At 60.8% G+C, this 17981-nt stretch overlaps 5 protein-coding genes across 5 annotated transcripts; all 5 read right to left on the bottom strand.

Annotated features, from left to right (window-relative positions):
- Positions 1-2705: 2705 nt before the first annotated feature.
- Positions 2706-3137, bottom strand: LINJ_28_1930 (conserved hypothetical protein; the record flags this gene model as incomplete). Its single annotated transcript, XM_001470182.1, has 1 exon — positions 2706-3137. The coding sequence occupies one exon, from the start codon at positions 3135-3137 to the stop codon at positions 2706-2708; it is 432 nt and encodes a 143-aa protein (XP_001470219.1).
- A 2128-nt stretch (positions 3138-5265) lies between these two features.
- RPA1 (putative replication factor A, 51kDa subunit) lies at positions 5266-6669 on the bottom strand (the record flags this gene model as incomplete). The annotated part of the gene is made up of 1 exon (XM_001470183.1): positions 5266-6669. The coding sequence occupies one exon, from the start codon at positions 6667-6669 to the stop codon at positions 5266-5268; it is 1404 nt and encodes a 467-aa protein (XP_001470220.1).
- Positions 6670-8018: 1349 nt separating this feature from the next.
- Positions 8019-11816, bottom strand: LINJ_28_1950 (DNA repair protein-like protein; the record flags this gene model as incomplete). Its single annotated transcript, XM_001470184.1, has 1 exon — positions 8019-11816. One exon carries the CDS (start codon positions 11814-11816, stop codon positions 8019-8021), a length of 3798 nt encoding a protein of 1265 aa, XP_001470221.1.
- A 1026-nt stretch (positions 11817-12842) lies between these two features.
- Positions 12843-13520, bottom strand: LINJ_28_1960 (putative methylthioribulose-1-phosphate dehydratase; the record flags this gene model as incomplete). Its single annotated transcript, XM_001470185.1, has 1 exon — positions 12843-13520. One exon carries the CDS (start codon positions 13518-13520, stop codon positions 12843-12845), a length of 678 nt encoding a protein of 225 aa, XP_001470222.1.
- A 606-nt stretch (positions 13521-14126) lies between these two features.
- LINJ_28_1970 (putative C-terminal motor kinesin) lies at positions 14127-17024 on the bottom strand (the record flags this gene model as incomplete). Its single annotated transcript, XM_001470186.1, has 1 exon — positions 14127-17024. The coding sequence occupies one exon, from the start codon at positions 17022-17024 to the stop codon at positions 14127-14129; it is 2898 nt and encodes a 965-aa protein (XP_001470223.1).
- Between the last annotated feature and the right edge of the window lie 957 nt (positions 17025-17981).

Here is a 17981-nt window from a genome sequence, read left to right on the forward strand (position 1 = left end):
CGGTGGCCTGCCTCCCCCGTCAACCGCGACGACAGCCTCAAGCAATCGTCGGACTTGCCTATTGTGGGAGTGGCGCAGCACCGTTACGCCTTGGACGGCGGCGTGCTGCTGCCTGCTCGCTGTGACCCGCACGGGATGCCGTCGTGCGCCTGTCGAGGCGAGCATCCGCGTAGCAGCAGCTGAAGACGTCAACAGCGAGCACAGCAGCGCTTTTGAAAGAGGAGTGCGCAGCGAGAAGGGTGGCGCAGCCGCCACACGTGGCGACAGGAATGACGGCAGTAGGTCGCTTTTCGGCAATGTGCGGGAATAACAAGAAAGCCTGATGGGCGCCATGCGATGGGGCGCAGTGCGCTGTTCGGTAACGACCGCAACGGTCGTCCCAGGCGACTCCGTGCGAAACGCACGGAGCGGGTTGCCACCGCCGCGCCCTGGGAAAGATGCGCACGGCCAGCAGGTCACGGTCAGCGGAGAGGCGGAAGCCGCTACGCCTGCCGGGCTTGGCAGCCGAGTCGAGCCATCTACCGCCTCCGCATGCGCCAGCCCATGTCCGGTGCCACTCGCAGCTGTGCACGTCGACGATGGCCGCATGTGGCACACGGGGGAGGCGAGGGGGACTAAAGGGGGCACGGATCGAAAAGGAAAGAGACGAAGGTGCGCTGTGTCTCTCTGCGTACGTGCGACACTCAGCAGCGGCAAGCACGCGGCCAAGCGGTGCTGTCGCGCACACGGGACGACAGATAAGCTTGAGCGGCCAGGGAAAGTGTCCAGCCGCTGTGGCTATAGGAGTCTTCTTCTGGGAGAAAGGTGGCGCAGAGAAGACAGAGTACACGAATCGACGGTGAAAGCAAGGCAGCGACTGCACTCTGCTCCGTCCTGGAGCACAGCCAGCGCTTCTTCCGTCCGTGTCGGTGTATGCAAGTGGCAGCTATTACGCGAGGTACGTCCGTGTCGACGTCCTACTTTTTACTTGTTTTCTTAAGCTTATCAGAGAGAGGGAGAGAGGCGGGTGGCGTGGAGCGAACGGAAAGGACCAGGTCTCAGCGACCAGAGAAACAAAGGGGGCAGCAGCCACCGGGGCTGCCCGAAAACGCAGCGCCTCCTCCTGGTGATGCTGTCTCGCCTTGTCGCTGTGTAAGGGTGGCTGGTAATGTGGTGCGCTGCGCAACACCACTTACCTCTATAGGATGGACAGCGATGCCTGTCCGTCTCTGTGTGCGCGAGTGTCTGTGAATCTGCGCGTGCGCGTGTTGTGGATGCTGTTGCTGGCGCCCGCCCTCCTTCACTTCCCCGGCCCTCCTCCTCCAAGAAGAGCGAAAGGCGCAAAGAAACAGAGAGGAGAGTCGCTCCGAAACGGGCAGAAAGGGCAGGAGGCAAACAAGCGTACCGACCCTGATGACGTCCGTGCCACGTGTCACGTGCTGCTGTCGTTGATGGGGTGCTGTTCCTGCTTCGGCCATTCACAAGGATATAAAAGGCCGAGAAAGAAAAAGCGCGTTGAGAGTGAGTCGAGAGAAGGAAGCGGGCAGAGGAGTTGTCGAGGCGGAGAACGCGTACGTTGCTTATGTGTCCCTGTGGGCGCGCGAAGAGCAGAGCATGCGTGCCCCGAGCACGGGGTGCAGAAGAGTGCTGGCAAATTAAAAGGAGATGGCCATGCACACTTCGTAGCGCACACGCAGGCATCCGCGAAGGCTCTGCTGCGTGCAACGAGGGAAGTGAGAGAAGTCAAAAAAAAAGCAGCGAGGTGGCTGGTGCACGATGGGGGGCAGAAAGAAGCACGAAAGAAGACAAGCGGCTGCACTCCCGATCCGTGCCTTCCCTTTCGCCTCCACGCGCCCCCCTCTTTCGAAGTTTTGGAATGTTGTGGCGGTGTTGCAGTCGCAGCCGAGCACAGATGCGCACGCATTAGACAGCGCATCGGTTGGTTGGTTTGATTTTTTTTTTCGTTTCGCTGTGTGCGCATCTCTGTGTGCGCGCCTCGCATGATCCTCTAATCCAGCCAGCCGCCTTAGAGCCCCTTCTCAGCGTTAAGCATCAATACAACGCCAGCGAAAAAAAAAACGACAGCACGCAGAGACGATAAGGGAAGAAGCAGTCGCATTCGACGACGAAGAGGAAATGGTGGGCAGCACCACTACCACCGCCGCCACCACGACCACGAGACACGCACATCACAGACAAGCATTGAATGGAGGGTGCGGAGCGTGGAAGAGGAAGTAGGCAGAAAGGGTGGAAGGGGCAGCAAAATACCGCCCAGCTACTGTGTACGTGCACCCGTGTGCCACCCGCTCCTTACCCGCCTTACGCCCCTCGTTCTGCCTCTTATGAAGAAAAGTGCCGAACGTAGCACCAAAAGGAAAAAATGAAGGTACCGCGCAACGCGGTGGTTGGAAGGGGTGCGGCCAGTCAAGGCGAAGGGCGCGGGGGCGGTCACGGCGCTGTGCATCCGTAACCTTGTCTCTCCCCCTTTGTTGGAGTGCTTAGTGGACGTGCATGCGTCAGGGGAGGGAGGGAGGGCAGACCCTCTCTCTTGCTCCTCCCTGCCTCCCTCTTCCCCCTTCACAGACACACGCTCGGCTCGCACGCCTTAATCTGGGACTGCGCCCACCGCCGCCTCTGCGATCTCTGTTTCTTCTTGTTTTTCCTTACCTTGCACCGCGTCTGCGCCCGCACCCCCCCACACACACACACACGCGCGCTCAAATCCCTCACAACGGGCCATCCTTGCCTTTGGCCCAGAACTTGGCAAAGTACGCCCATGCGTTCAGGAGTAGCGAGACTGCCTTCCCTTCGGCGTTGTTGATTTGGTCTTCGGTCAGAGAATTCAGTGCATGCCACGCCTCCTGCTCCACCTCCTTCTTGTTGGCGCCGCCGCTCTGGTGCGCCTTTTTCATCTTGTTGACGCGCATGGCAACGTCCAGAGCGCTCTCGCTGCCGTTGGCAGAGGCGGAGGAGGCGCCCGCAGGTCCACCGGCAGTCGATGTCTGCTGTTGCTGCTGCCCTGCAGTACTCGAGGCTTCATCCATGCAGATGCGCGAGGGGGCGAGGTAGAAGCGGCGCGCGTTGCCCAGGGAACAGGAGGCGGCAGCCCTCTCCGCAGAGGCACCCGCGACTGCCGTCACTTTCACTGGCACATGCATCAGCAAACCGCACCCAACGCCCCACGAGTGCGCGAGAAAGCCTCTCGGGCGGCCCACCGCGCCGCCAGCGGCGACGGAAGCGAGCAGCTTACGGATCATCACCCCGAGCACACAAGTGATGCCGAGTTCAACACGTTTGGAAAGAAACAGTGCAGGCGGTCTGAATCTCTTCCTCCTCCTGAAAAGGATGCCGGGATGAAGAGGTCTGTCTTTTGGTATCCACGCGCGTAGCTGCCACTCGTTCTGAGGGGAAGGAGGAGGAGGCCGTCGAACTCGCTCGTCCCTATCTTCAGGTCCTACTAACGCTAGCAAGGACACACTCGCTCACCCACGTGACGCTCACGCACACAGACCCGAAGCAAGGGGGCGGAACTAGTGGCGCCCCTGTGCGATGTCGAGTGTCCCCGATTCGAGGTCTGAGAGGAGAAGGGGGATGAGGCCGATGTGTGCGGTCTGCGAAACAAACGGACAACCTGAAAGGAAGGCAACGTGACAATGGTTGCACTCCCTCTTCGTGTCCGTCTGTGAGTCCTATGCCGTATGGTCGGCGCTTCGTGTGTCTGTATCTGTGGGCGTGCGTTTTGATGGCTGCCGTGACAGCCACGCAGGTCTGACTAAAGTCTGTTGGCTGCCGCCTCTGTGCGGTTTCTCACACGGCGCGCTGTGCTCACGTTGCCGGTACCGCCTAGTGCGCTGCCGTCGTCGTCAACAGACTTCCTTTGGTACTTCCTCAAACGAAACAGGAGAAGACTGCATTTTGAGGGGGAGGGGGTGTCCATCCCGGTGGAGTCGCGCGCAGCGAACCGCCATAACACCGACGGCAGCACCGCGCACACAATGGTTGTTGTTCGTGTTGTGCGCAATGGGCAACACACAGAGAGAAAGCCGCCAGAAGCGGCAGAAAGAAGGAGAGAAATGAGCGCCGGCGAATTCAATGCACATGTGAAAGAAGTGTTGCCCGTCAACGCGCAACTCCGATACATGAGAACTGCGACTAAGCTACCGTGGTCCGCCCTTCTACACACGCGCACGCGCCTACGGAGTCGGATGGGGTGCTGCACGCAGCGCGGTAGAGAGACAGCATCGCCTTCAAGCGACGCACGCACACCACAGAGCGCTCCCTTCATCCCCCTCTGTGCGTGCGCGTGTGTGGGAGCCGAAGGAGCTCATCGCAGACATGTAGCCGGTGCACCACCACAACGCACCACGGCTGCCATGCCACTTGAACGCAGCCTCCAACAGCAGCTTAAAGTTGCCGCCAGCGTGTGAAGCAGAACGAGGGGGCGGTGAGGGGGCAGAAACCCATCACACCCCAGCCCGTCCTATCGTTCCCCCAACGCAGTGCACGGCCTTCTCAGCTCCAGTAAGCTTATGGCATGTGCATTCTTCTCTCAAAAGTGCGTATTGGCTCTGCACGCCCACACATGTTGCCGGATTCGCTTATCGTCTTCTTGCTTTGCTTTCCATCGAACCAGCATCATCACCACTCACCACCGCCCCACTGAGCCAACATGGACAGCCGGCATCAACGGCGGAAGGCGCATGGGCGCCAGAAGTAAGCACACGGAATAAAGGCAAACAACTAAACGTTGCGTCTGTCCCTTTCACGCGCCGACCAAGGCTGCACGCGTGGGCACGCACACCCGCGCACGCACACAAAAAGTACGCTGGGAAGAGGGGAGAGAAAGGGAGAGGAGGGTCAACATGAGCCCCGTGCCGGTGTTCGCATGGGTGTGCGCGTGCGTGCTTACGCCCATCAGCACGACAGCACAACAACCACAACGAAAGGAGAGAGGCATCGCACATCAGCTCCCGTGCCAAGCGAGGGAGCAACAACGGCGTCCCAGCAAAGCTGCAGATGGAGACCACACCATTCCGGGAGTGGCTTTCTGTCGGCGTGTCTGTGTGTTGCGCGTCGTGCGTGGGTGTGGGTGCGCGCATGTACACACACACGCACACACGATGACGCGCACGGGCCGACACGACCAGAGGCATTCTCGTTCTATGAGGTGGCCGTCTCTGCGAGTAGTGCATGTCAGCACTCGATGCAAGTGCAGCGCATAGGCGCATGTAGTTCTGTATGCATTTTGTGCGTGCGTGCGAGACCTGCTTAGTCTCTTGGCAGTGCTCAGACGTAAGCCTCGATGAGGCGGAGAATTTCATCGCACTCTGTGCGCAGGTTCTGCGCGAGGCGGCGGCGCGTCTCCTCGGAGGTGCCCGCAATCGGCATAAACTCGGAGATGCGCACCACTGACATGCGCAGCCGGTCTGACTCCTCACCGGTCATGGCGTTCGAGCTCGTCTCCTCCTTCACGCGCAGACGCATCACCACTGGTCGGTTCATGCGGCCCTGCGCCAGCTTCGCGATGTAGAGAGGGTCCTCCTGCGCACGACGCTTCAGTTCTGCCGCCTCCATCCCAAAGAACTCGATGCCGGCTTCGTTGAAGAGCGTTAGCCACGCCTGAGAGACGTTGTCCGTGACCTGGATGGAAACGAGGTAGCGCTGCGTCGGCGTGACGGTCTTGTCGCACTTTTCGCAGCGAAAGCGGTCACCCTGCGCGCCCTCCTCGGTCACCTTCTTGTTGCAGGTCGGGCACGCGTCGTACCACTGGGCATCCTGCTTGAAGTAAATCGGAACGCACCGGACGTCGACGTACTCGGGCTTCAGGCCCCGTCCGATCCCCTCCGACTGGATCTCGTCCAGGTACTTGCGGCCGCGGTCGCTCTCGCCACCGGCCCCGCTCGCGGCGCCAAGCCCCTGCGACGACAAAGACGTCACGTTAGCGCCGCCAGTCGTCACATACCACGTCGCGAGCTTCTTGACGTCCGGCAGGTCTGTGGGGTTGATGTCGATCTTGGTCTGATAAGTGGATGAGAGGGTCACACCGTCGAAACTGCCAACCTTCAGCTGCCGCAGCGCCACAACGGTGCCGACTGGGTAGCACCACGCCTTTGCCTCATCGTTCCAGAAGGTGACCTCCACAGCCGCCGTCATGTCGCCCATCTTGACGTTTCGCTTCACCAGCTCACGGCCCGTCGACTTCTGCGTGATGGACGACACTTCGTCCACCTTGAGCACGACGCCAAGCACGTCGACGAGCGAACCGACCTCGCGCTGCTTCAGAAGCTCGATCGGCACAAAGTTGTAGCGCTGCATCGGCAGCGCCGCTGTTGATGTGTCCTGCCGCGCCAGCATAATCTCCGAGCTGCGGTCAAACGTGAGCTCGTAGTCATTGTTCACGTTGCTGAAACGCCGGTTCGCATTCTTCACCTGGCCACCGCTGAAATAGTATACCTGTCCATTGACGATGAGCGGCTCGAAGGTGTCGACGGCGTCGTTGAAGACCGTTGCCCGAATCGCGGCAGACTCGTCAATGAGGGTGAAGGAGAAGAGCTTTCCCTGCGACGTCGGCTTGTTCCAGGTACGGATGTCCGTCTTGTCTGTCACACGGGCCCGAATCCACCACTTGCCACCGAGAAACGGTGTGAGGGAGTCGATGGGCTGGATCTGGTGGCTGCCCGGCTGCTGCATCGTGACAGCTGTATGGTTGTGAGAGGGATGGGAAAAGAGAGGGAAGGAGGCGAGGCGAGGCGAAAGCGTGTTCACGCGAACAGAGCGAAGGCACCCGTGTAAGTTCTTCGTTGTTTGTGTGTGCGGACGAGCGGCTTTCTGTCGGCTCTTTGCAGCGGTAGTGAAGAACAGCAAGAGAAGGCGGGTGGGAGATAGAGTGAAATTGGAGAAGCGAGGGAGGGAGGGAGGCGTCAGTTTTGCTGCGCAGGCGATGATGACGATGAGTTGCGTAGCGTTGCCGCTCTCGAGGTGTGTGTGTGTGTGTGTGTGTGTGTAAGCCTCCGTGAATAGAAGTGTTTGACGTCTGTATATGAGTGTGGTAAAGTTTATGTTCTTCTCGTCGTGTACCCTCGTAAGGAGCTTTCGATGCGTGTGCGTGTCTGTGCTGATGTGCGTTGCGTCGGTACTTGTGGGGTCGGTATGGGTTTATGGGTGAGCGAGTAGGCGTCGGTGCTGGACGAGTGCCACTGTGAATCGCTGTGGGGTCTGTATGCCTCAAGTCGGTGCTGATGGTGGTCGTGTAGCGGTGCTGCTGCGGCTGGTGTGCAGTTGCGAGACCAGGTGAGCGAGGCACAGGACGGCACAGAAAAGTAAGGCAGAGGAACAAAGAGAAAGCACTGGTGAGGAAAGGAAAGGTGGGGTGAAGCGGGCTCGAGGCGCCACGGGCACTTCTTCCTCGCAAGACGCCGAAGACACACAACGGCCCGCAAGGGGAACAGAGAAGCGCCGAGCGGACGGTGGAGAAGGTCCTTGCACATGCAAGAGCCCACGTGCATAGAAGCCAAAAAAACAGTCAAGAGGGTTGGCGAAGCATGGGTACATCGGCCCCCGCTCGAGGGTCGGCGCGCAGGTAGGAGGCGGGGTGAGCGAGAGGGGTGTCCAAGACGCAGAATACGAAGAGAGCCCGAGGAACAGCTGACGTCGCTGATTATGTGAGAGAAGAACGGAGCGCAAGCGCACAAACACACTCGGAGAAAGTGCGCGCTGCTGCATAGCCTGCTTGACCAACGACGCTACACGCCATTGTATTCAGGTATCATGTCCATCACCGCCCTGCGGGGATGACAGCGACGCACGCGAGTGTGGATACTTGTCCTGGTGGCTGCCGATGCCTTTGGTGCCTGTTGTGTTAGATGGGTCGGACGTCCGAACGGCTGCGATCTGACAAGGACGCCGAGTCGGTGTGCGGAGGCACAGTAGAACAGGAGAGACAAAGAGAAAACAGAGAGTGCAGATATATACATATATACCGCTGTGATAGCCAGCATCACCACCCCAGCCCACTATCACCCTTCCCGCTGCCCACCCTCCTATTCCCCCTCTGCCTCGTCGTCCTCCTCGCTACTGTCGTCATCGTCGCTGCTCTCACTCGACTTCTCAGGCGCGAACAGCTCCAGCAAATCGGCTGTGCGCAGTCGCCCATCCCCGCCGCCGCCAGCGGCGGCCGCGCCTGTCACACTGCTGCTGAAGCAGTACCCGCTCAGCGCGCGTTTCCGGTCGCACAGTTGGCTGATGTTCTGCTCAATCGTGCCATCGGCGATGAGCTTCGTGAAGGTGACCGGCTTTGTTTGGCCAATACGATAAATTCGGTTAAGCGCCTGCTCCTCCGTGCCAGGGTTCCACGATGGCTCCATCAGGAAGCAGTGGTTGGCACAGGTCAGGTTCAGCCCCACACCGCAGCTGCTTATCGTGGCGAGGAGGACGCGCGGCGACGCTGGCCGAGCCGCGTCATGAAAGAGCTCCAGCAAGGACTGTTTCTGCTTCATCGTCATCGACCCGCTGTAAAGCGCGCACGAAACCCCAGCCGCTTGCAGCCAGTGCTGCGCACAGCGAAGGTACGTCAGGAAGCTGCTGAACACGACCACCTTGTCCTCCGCCGGCAGAGAGCGGATCGTGTCGATCAGGTACTGCGTCTTCGAGCTCAGCTGCAGGCTCCAGTTGTTCATGTCAGATAGATCCAAATGCAGTGGCACTTCTGGGGCCGGCTCGGCTGGACTCGTCCTGCCATCGCCAGCGCGGTCAGCTCCGCCTGTAGACGTGTTCGGCTGCTGCGCCGTGCGGTTCAAAAGCTCCACCGGAATCAGCAGCAGCTCCGACGCTTTCGAGTTGCGCTTGCACAGCGGGCACCGCCGTGTTGCCTGCAAAGCGTGCTTGATGCACTCCTCGCAGAAGACGTGCGCACAGGGCAGAATAGCCGGACGGTTCACTGTTTCGAGGCAGATGATACACTCGCGCGACTCCAGCTTCTGGTGCTTAATCTCCTCGACGAGGGACTGGACAAACTCCCTGGCTTTGATGGTGCGCAGCCGGCGAAGGACCACCGTCTGAATAAACTCATCGATGGCGCGCGCCGTCCGCTGATCCTCCTCGCGTTGATGCCGCGCCTCCTCGCTGCTTGCACAGTTGGTGGCAGCAGAGGTGCGGTCGATCCCATCCGGCGAAGCGGTGGCGCCGCGGCCAGCCTCTGCACCCGGCAGGCGGTGGCACCGGCGGAGAGCCGCTACCACGATGTACGGGTGCAGGCACGTTTGCCGGCAGCGCACAAGCATTTCGAAGGCAGTCGTGAAGATGGCCAGCGGCGTGCGAGCCGCGCACGCCTCGCGGTCGCGCAGCGCGTTCAGCTTTTCCGTTGCCTTGGCGTGAATCGACTGGTAGAAGCGCATCTCCTCGCGCGACAAGCCCACGGTGTAGGTGATCGCCCGTTTTGGCGGCAGCTCCAGTATGGGCTTCCCATCCACAATGGAGTCCGGTGTGCGGCGAAGCAAGATAGAGCCGAACAGGATGCTGAGCGCCGTGACGGGGCGCGGATGGAGCGGGTCGAGGTTGTAGTAGCGAACAATCTCGTTGTTCCACCACACAAGCGAGCTGAAATGCGGCACGGCGAGGAAGCGGAGGAGAGGATAGAGGTCGTTGAGACTGTTCTGCACTGGCGTCGCCGTCACGGCCCAGCGACAGACGCCACTGAGCTTGAGGCACGCGCGACTCTGATGTGTGCGCATGTTGCGGATGTAGTGGGCCTCGTCCAGGATGATGCGACCCCATCGGATCATGAAGAGCTTATCCACCTCTGTCTGCAGCCGCCGGTCAACATCGTAATCGTCCACGCTCGAAGGGAAAGACGAGCCCTCGGCAAAATCGTCTACGTCGGAAAAGTCAGCGGCCCTCGCCGGAGAGCCGCCTCCGCTCCTCATGGCGCCTCCGTTGGCATGCGTGTGGCCGAAGCGAGAGGCGGGTGGCTGCTTTTGGCAGAGCGTCTGGTACGTGGTCAGGACGTAGTCGTAGGACTGCGCCACCTGGAAGAGGCTGAGGTGGCGCTTGCGAGCTCCGTAGTAGACGAGAATGCGTAGCGGCGCCGCGGCAGGCCGCTGCACGCAGTGTTGTATTTCACGCACCCACTGTGTGAGGAGGGAGGTCGGGCAAACAATGAGCGTCGCCGCCGACTCCACCAAGGAGCCGGTCACGCGATCGATGCGTGGCACCCGCGTAGTCTCGCACAACGCGATAAGCGTGCGCGTCTTACCTAGACCCATGTAGTCGGCGAACACACCGCCGCGCACGGTGCATATCATCTCCTGCCCTCTCATGGACATGTTGGTATCGTCCTCTGCGCCGCCGTTGGGGGTGCGGGTGGCAACACCCGAAGAAGGAGGGCACGATGTAGTTGTCAGCGCACGAGAGGCGGACGATGCCGTACACGAGCTCTCCGCATCGAAGTCTGCGCCCTCCCCGAAGGCTTCACCTCCACCACGGCCGCTGCCGCCAGCGTAAGTCACATCATCCTCCTCATCGCCGCGGCTGACGGCGCCGCTGTCGATAGTGCGCGTCGCCTCCTTCGTCGCGATAAGCGAGTCGGTGTCCCCGGGCGCCACACGCGCGCGAAGAAGCGGCGGCTGCTCGCGCGACAGCAGCCAGTAGAGCGCCTGCAGCTGAAAGGGACGCAGCTCCGCACGTGCCCGCATCGTCGCTGGAACGGCGGCGCACGGCAGCGTGTCGAACTTCACCGACTGCAATGCTTCCAGGAAGCGGACGAGTTCGCGGTGGCCAGCCGTGTCGCGCGACGCGATCTCCTCCTCGTCACTCCACTCGCCCCCGCTCTCCCCGTCATCATCGTCGTCACTATCAGAGAAAGACGAGGACGACGACTGGGTGCTCTGGCTGCCCAGGGCCACGGGAGAGAGAGACAAGGTTGCCCTGGCGGCCTCCTCCAGAACCACACGCTGTGTCGTGGCGGCGACGCCAGACGGCGCTGGTTCCGGTGCGTGTTCGCCCCGCGGACGGCCGCCGCTTCCCAGGCCTGCGAGAGCCCTGGAAGGGACTGGTGCAGCGGCAGACGCGCCGAAACCAAGCGGCGTGCCACCGGACATGGCGGCCGAGGGGCTCGACTTTTGCAGAGAGGCGCCGACGTCCTTCATGGTGGTCGTGAAGGAAGCGATCGCCGCGGGCAGTGTTCCGTCGCACATCTCGCAGGTGCGCCTCGAGGACGAGTTAAGAAAGGTGCATCGGGGACACGAGATTTCCCCTGGCCCTGCAACAACGACCGGCTCATAGCCTGGCTCTCCACCGCGTGCACCCGCCGGTGCACCGGTGGAGCGAACCTGAGAAGACTCTGACATCGGTGCAGGTGAGCCGACCGGCGAAGCCGAGGGGAGAGACGCTTCAGGCGACGCCTGCGGCGGTCGGGGCCCCTCCACGCGGTGGCGACGACGATGGCAGAGCGCGCAGCTCTGCATCTGAGCCGTGTTCTCTGCTGCGCATCTGGAACACCACCACGTATGCGGTGGGTGCCTGCTTACCACAGCATGTGGGTGCGAAGACGGCGAGGCTGCAGGGAGATGCGGGACACTACGGTTTTGGCCCGCGTTGTCACTCGAGTTTGCAAAATGCAGCTGCTTCGGCGCCGCGGGACAGGCCAGCGCACCAGTATCGCCGTCGCGCTGCCGTCGACGATGCTGACGCTGAGAGTTGCGCGGTGCAGCTGCCGAAGCTGCCGACGCACTCGGTGTTGTCACTTCTCCGCTCTGGCGCTCCTGCTGCCGTTGGATGCCAGCATCGATGGTCGGCGATGAGAACTGGTCCAGGCTGGCCAAAAATGCATCCACGTCCTCCATGGCGGTCCGTGAAGCCTTCCGTCACACCCTACGGCTTCTTCGTCGGCAACAGCAGCCAAACTCACTTGGACCAAGGAGGAGGAAGAGAGACACCTACACTGTGCGATGGTCAGTAAGGGGGGAAGGGGGGCGACGCCCTTTTTCCTTCCTAGCCCCTCCTCGGGCTGGATGTGTGTGGTTGCGTCTATGTTGATGTGAATGTGTTGGGAGGAGGGGAGAACAACCCGTACAAAGGCAACTCCACTGGAGCGCGCGTGCAGGAGGGAGAGGCGGGGCGAACATGAGGCTTGCAGAAAAGGTAGGGAAGAGAAGCGACAAGAGACACATTCTGACCGCATCGTGGCCCAAGGGCCTCCCCCTCCCCGCAGAGGCTAAGAGCGGGAGCGAGAAGGAGCGAAGTGAACGAGGTAAAACGACGTAATGAGGCGAGGAAAGGAAATACATGCACAACGTATTTCCTACGCATATATATATATATATAGCACAGAGACGAAGGGGCGAGGGTGTGCGCACCGGGGCATGCCTTTCTCCCTCTCTACGTGTATCGCGCGGCATCGATGATGAGGCATGTGCCCCCCCCCTCCCTCCTTTCCCTACTCCCTCGCGCCCTTTTACATCCCAAAATGGAGCACGTTGGGTTACTGGGTGCCGATATGCGCCTTTTTTCTATTTCTCATGTCATGTCCGTTACCAGAACATGTGCAGGTGGCGGTCGGTAAGCGCGCGGCAGATTTCCTCGGGTGGAGTGAGAGCAGCAGCGACGCTCGCTGGCGTCTGTGCGTATGCCTGTGTGGCGGATACAAGGGGCAAAGACGTCCCTCTCTCGCAACGGCCGGTCCGTCAAGTTTCCGTAAGCGCACACGCACGCACACAGCACACCTCACCCTGCCACCGTTTTCCAAAAAAAAAAAAGCAAATGCATACAAGACACACACACGCATACATATACGTAAGTTTATATGTGTGTGTGTGGTGTGTGTTTTGTTGTATACGTTTATGCAATACACCATTGTGTTGCTTGAGTCCTTATTTGGCGCCCTTCGGCTCCCACTCAAGACCTAGTGTCCTCATCCGGATGGCCAGGCCCATCAAGTAGTCGATGCACTCAACTGCGCCCTTCGCCTTCTGCCAAGTGTCGGACCAGACATACATGCCATGCCGGCGCACGAGCACCGCGCACGACTCTGGGTACCTCACCATACACTCCGCCATGGAGGCCGTCAGGTCCTTCTCAAAGTCGGTATTTTCTATGATTGGGACGACGAGGGTATCGCGAAAGCCCAGCGCCTTCTTCGTTTCGTTGTTGATAATGCCCTTGATCATCTCGATGTGGGAGATGCGGAACTCGCGGTCGCATAGGAGGCTGATGAGGACACAGTTGGCGGAGTGCGTGTGCAGGCACGCCCCAGCGCCGCGCAGGCGGTAGGCGTTGAAGAACAGCGGTGTGCACTCCGATATTTTTAGCTGCTTCTCCGTGCGCGGCTCCTCGACGACATCCTGGCTGGCGTTCAGCACGAAAATCTCGTTCGGCATGATGCGTTCTTTCTGCACACCGCTAGGGGCGATGTAGTAGTTCTCGCCCATCTTGATGGAGATGCCGCCGCCCGTGCCGGTGGCCCAGCCAAGGTCGTAAAACTTGCGGCAGAGCTCCGGAATGAGGTTGAGCGGATGCTCCGGATGTGACTCGGGAAAGATGTCGGACATGGCTTCGCGCGAAGTGTGGCTGAGATGGGTGTGTGTGTGTGTGTGTGTGTGAATGTGTCTATGTGTGCACGATTGAATCGGTCGCCGGTGCAGCGATCCCCATAATGGCAGACAAGGGCGGTGAAAGATGTCGGGGTGGCCAGCCCCACCCTCAACAGCAAACCGCCGTGTTGTGAGCGAGTGCGAGTGGATGGAAGAAACCGAGCATCATCATCACAGAGGGAGGAGACGGACAAGACGGGATGCAGAGGTACACGCACGAAACCGTGCACGCCGCAGCACCGGCGTGCGTCTTACGCGTACCTCCTTCACTGTCCAAGTCTGTCGCTCACCTCCAGGAGGGATTCGCGAGACATCAGCACAGGGAGGAGCGCATGAGATGCAGAGTTATCTGCTGCGAGCAGCAGATGCGCGGCGTCGCTCCCGCAGCGACGCACTGGCGAGGAGGGAGAAGATAAGTTAATATATAGGAGGGATCTAACAAAAAAGGGAACGACAAGTGCGGTAGAGGGAGGGGCTGAAGAAGAGAGGAGAACGCACGCGCGCGCACGCTTCTCCGTCCCTCGAGCGGGATGGCGCAGCAGAGTTGAGGGGGAGAGGTGCTGCCTAAATACTCGTCACGCGCTTCACAGACGTGCCAACGTATGTTTCCTGTACCCGTGCCGCAAACCGCAGCGAGTTCAAGCTCTCCAGCGCGTGCGCCTTTGCATTGGAAACCGTCACGATCATCAGCATCTTCCCGCCTTTCGCGCCGAGGTAGTTCTGGAGGAGATACGTGAGCTTGCAGTTACGCCACGGCACCACCGCCCCGCAGCGCAGAGCGCGGATACACTTGCCGAGGTCCAACAGCGAGCGGTTGATGTTCACCGCCTCCTTGAATTGCTTGCCCTGCACACCGCTATCGTTGACGCGCTCGCTGCCTGCGAGGTCGACTAGGCAGAGCACCCCGTCGCTGCGTTGGCGAATCGTGGCGTTTGTGCCGGAAATGTACAGCGTGAAGATGCAGTGCGAGCGCGAGGAGACATCGTTGAGATCTGTCTTGGCGGTGCTTCGCTGTAGCACCGCCTGCTTGTAGAGCTGCAGGAACTCCTCCATGCTACGTATATTTCGCTCTATCACATTGGTGATGTGCGTGCGGTCTCCACTGTGCTTGATCGTGTGGTACACAGCAGCGGAGGAGGACGCTGTCGGAGCTGTGTGCTGCTGCTGCAGCATCACCTCGTATCTCGCCGACCCACTTTGAAACAGGTCGCGAATGACATCGTTGTAGATTTCGATAAACGTGCAAGACAGCTCATAGCTCCAGCCCTCGTTGGCGAGCTCGGCTTGCCGCTGCAGTATCGTCTGAAGAGCGCGTGGAGTGACGCCGTACATCTCCGGCCTGCCTCGCACGTCGCCCTCCATGGTGAAGGTCTTGCCGCTGCCTGTTTGCCCATACGCGAAGATGCACACACGGTAGCCGTCAACGGCGTTGCGCACGAGTGGCTCGACATCGCGGTACACCTCCTCCTGCCGCGCGTCGCCAGTGAAAACCTTGTCGTAGGTGAAGGTCTCCGCGAAGCTGCTGAGGCCTGTCGAAGTGGCGTTGGAGCGCGTCTGGTGGATTGTGATGGAACGCCCGCAACTGTACGGCAGATGTAACGCATCAGCAGCAGCACCCACGGGAAGATGCGCCTCCTCCTCTCTCGAGCCCTGAGCTGTCGAAGGGTAGAGGAGCGGCATCACGGCATGGGCGGAGGCTGCCGCGGCACTGCCTGCCGTTGCCGTCGGCGCTGCCCCACGCACTCGCAAGAGCCCGCCCTGCTCCGCCCTCCGGTTAGCGTCGCTGAGGTCATCTGCCTCCCCGCGATCCGGGAAGGAAAAGACGGGTGCTGCTCCTTCGTCGGCAGTGGCGTCGGCCTCACCGTCCCCCATGACACTCGTCGTGGCCATGCTTGACCTTGTCGTGGAGCAGCCGCTACGCAACCCACCCCCACCGACATTGCGCCGGGCGTCTGTTTTTGCCACGGCAGCCCCTGCGGTGCTCGTGGGAGTACTCGCGACCGCCAGCATGCCGGCTGAAAGAGTCGACCCCATCGATCCACTGCGGCTGGGCAGCCGGCTGACGGGGGGCATGGCGACAGGCGCGACCACAGTAGCCGCAGCGCCCTCTCCCACGCAGGTGCAAATATCGTCTGGCTTTGACGAGCGAACGGCCTGCAGCGCCGGCGCCACGTCGCATGCGGTTTCGTCGCTTGGCAGTTGCGACGCCACTGGCAGGGCAGAGCCCTTCACACGGCAGTAGACACGAATAGAGCCTTTCAGCTCCTCGCAAAGCGAGTACAGCTCTCGCCGGGCCACCTCGCTCTCCATCGACTGCACATCGATGCGGTGCTTCTCCTTGCGGAGTCGCTCCATCTCCAGCACCAACTCCTTCACCTCCCCGCTAAGGCCATAGGTGGCATCCTTCATGCGATCCTCCTCTTGCTGCAGGTGCTCAAGGGTTATCGCGCGTTCCGCCGCCGTGCTCTTCGCGCTGGCCAGCTCCTGCTCCAGCCGATCGCGCCCGTCTGTCGCCAAAATGATGGCATCCTGCGTTGCCTCCTGCTCGCGTTGAAGTTGACTCACAGTCTCTCGAGAAGTGCGGATGCGATCCAGCGCTCGCTGCTTCGCTGCCAGACAAGCCTCCTCGCGTGCGCGCAGGGCATCCATGAAGCCTTGGTAGCGCGCCACTGTGGCACCGTGGCGTGCCTCTACACGCTGCCTCTCGCCTTCGAACTCGGTGAGCATGCCTTCAATAGCGTCCTGGACCGCCTGCGTCTCCTCCGCGAGGTTATGCGAGTACTGCGTCAGTATCTGCACCTCTCGCTCGAGCTGTTCGCGCTTTTCCCGCCACGTGTCCCAAAGCTGTCTCTCGGAGTCACTAGGAGATGCGTCTGTCGGCGAGGCAGCGTTGCCGCCTTTGGCACCCGCCGTAGCGGGAGAGCTCGCGCCTGTGGCGGCATGATCTACGCGAGAGCGAAGGCCAGCAGCGCCACGCCCTCTCCCTGGCAGTGGCGCCGCGCTCCGAGGCGTGTTCGGCATGAGGGAACGTGACAGAGGCGGCCGAAGCGGCTGCTGGGGCCGGCCGCGCCTCAGCGGTGCGCGGGCCGCGGTCGAGGATGCCGACTCTGCTGAATCGCTACTGCGCACGGAAGCGTTAGCGATGCCGTCCAGCGACAAGGCCGCGGCGGCACGGGTCGTCGTGTTGTTTGCGTAGTGGGGCCGCTGCACCGCTTGGGCAGTAGTGGCATCATAAGAAGCTCCTGGTGTCGTCACCGGAGAACAAGGTGACGAAGCCTTCTTGCCACTGCTCTTATCCGATGCCACGTTAACCACCCGCGAATGCATCGGGATATGCGAGGCAGGGGAAGAGTAAGACGAGGCTGCGGCGGCCACAGGCATTCGCTTCGCAGCAGTGTTGCCTGGCCCGACGTTCTCGGCCTCATCGGCAGCCACTCTCTCGCGTTTTCTATTGCGCCGCATGCCACCGCCGACGACGACGACGGTGGCAGGAAAGCGATTGGGCAGGCAACTGGGAGAAGGCGCGCTTGCTCTATCACGCTTGCTCTTTCCCTTCTTTGCTTTTTCTTCTCAAGACGCGGCAAGAACGGTGTGTACGTGGCGCTCTACAGATGTGGTCCATGCGGTGAGGGTGCCGTATGCGAATGCTTCCGGTCGCCAAGCGCGAGCGTTAGAGAGGGAGAGGGAGAAGGCGCGAAACGGAACACGGGAGAAAGAGTTACACCGAGGCCGGGAGGCGAGTCCGAATGTTCTCCTCCATCGGCCGGACTACTGGGGTGGCGTGTGTGTGTGTGTGGGGGGGGTGGGTGGGTGTGGGTGTGACCGCACTGCTTACACAGAGGCCGCACCGGCAAGAATAGAGCGCATCTTTTTTTTTTTTCACAAGGACATCGATACGTATGCACGACTGTGCTTGGTATGCGCAGACGAGAGAGCAGGGTCAACTGCTCTACCAGCTTCCTGCCTCACCGAGTGGAAACATAAAGTGGTGGTGGTGGTGTGCGCGCGAAAAGGGCAGGAAGGAGGCGCGGGCTGTCGGTGTGTTTCACTGTGTGGTCACATGCACATGTGGGCGTGAACTGGAGGGCGAGATGAGAAAAACAACACAAAGAGGAGACACGGAACCACTCACGCGCACACACAGAGAGAGACACAGACAGACGCACTGATACGAGAATGGCTGTACATGTTTGCGTAGAGCTGAGGACAGGGAGTGTGTGAGAAGGAGGGGGAGGGCGGGAAGGGACAGGATACAGCTGTGTACCCTCCCTCCACGCTTCATCCTCCTCCTCTCTCTACGACCTCGCTCCGCTCAGAAGATGATGCCACACCTCCACCGTTGGCAGGAGGAAGGAGGAGGAGCGGGGTGTGCAGGTGCCCGTCACACAATGAAACAAAACGACAGAAGCACCACAAAAC

The sequence above is a fragment of the Leishmania infantum genome, chromosome 28 (genome assembly GCF_000002875.2).
Source record: "Leishmania infantum JPCM5 genome chromosome 28".
NCBI lineage: Eukaryota > Euglenozoa > Kinetoplastea > Trypanosomatida > Trypanosomatidae > Leishmania > Leishmania infantum.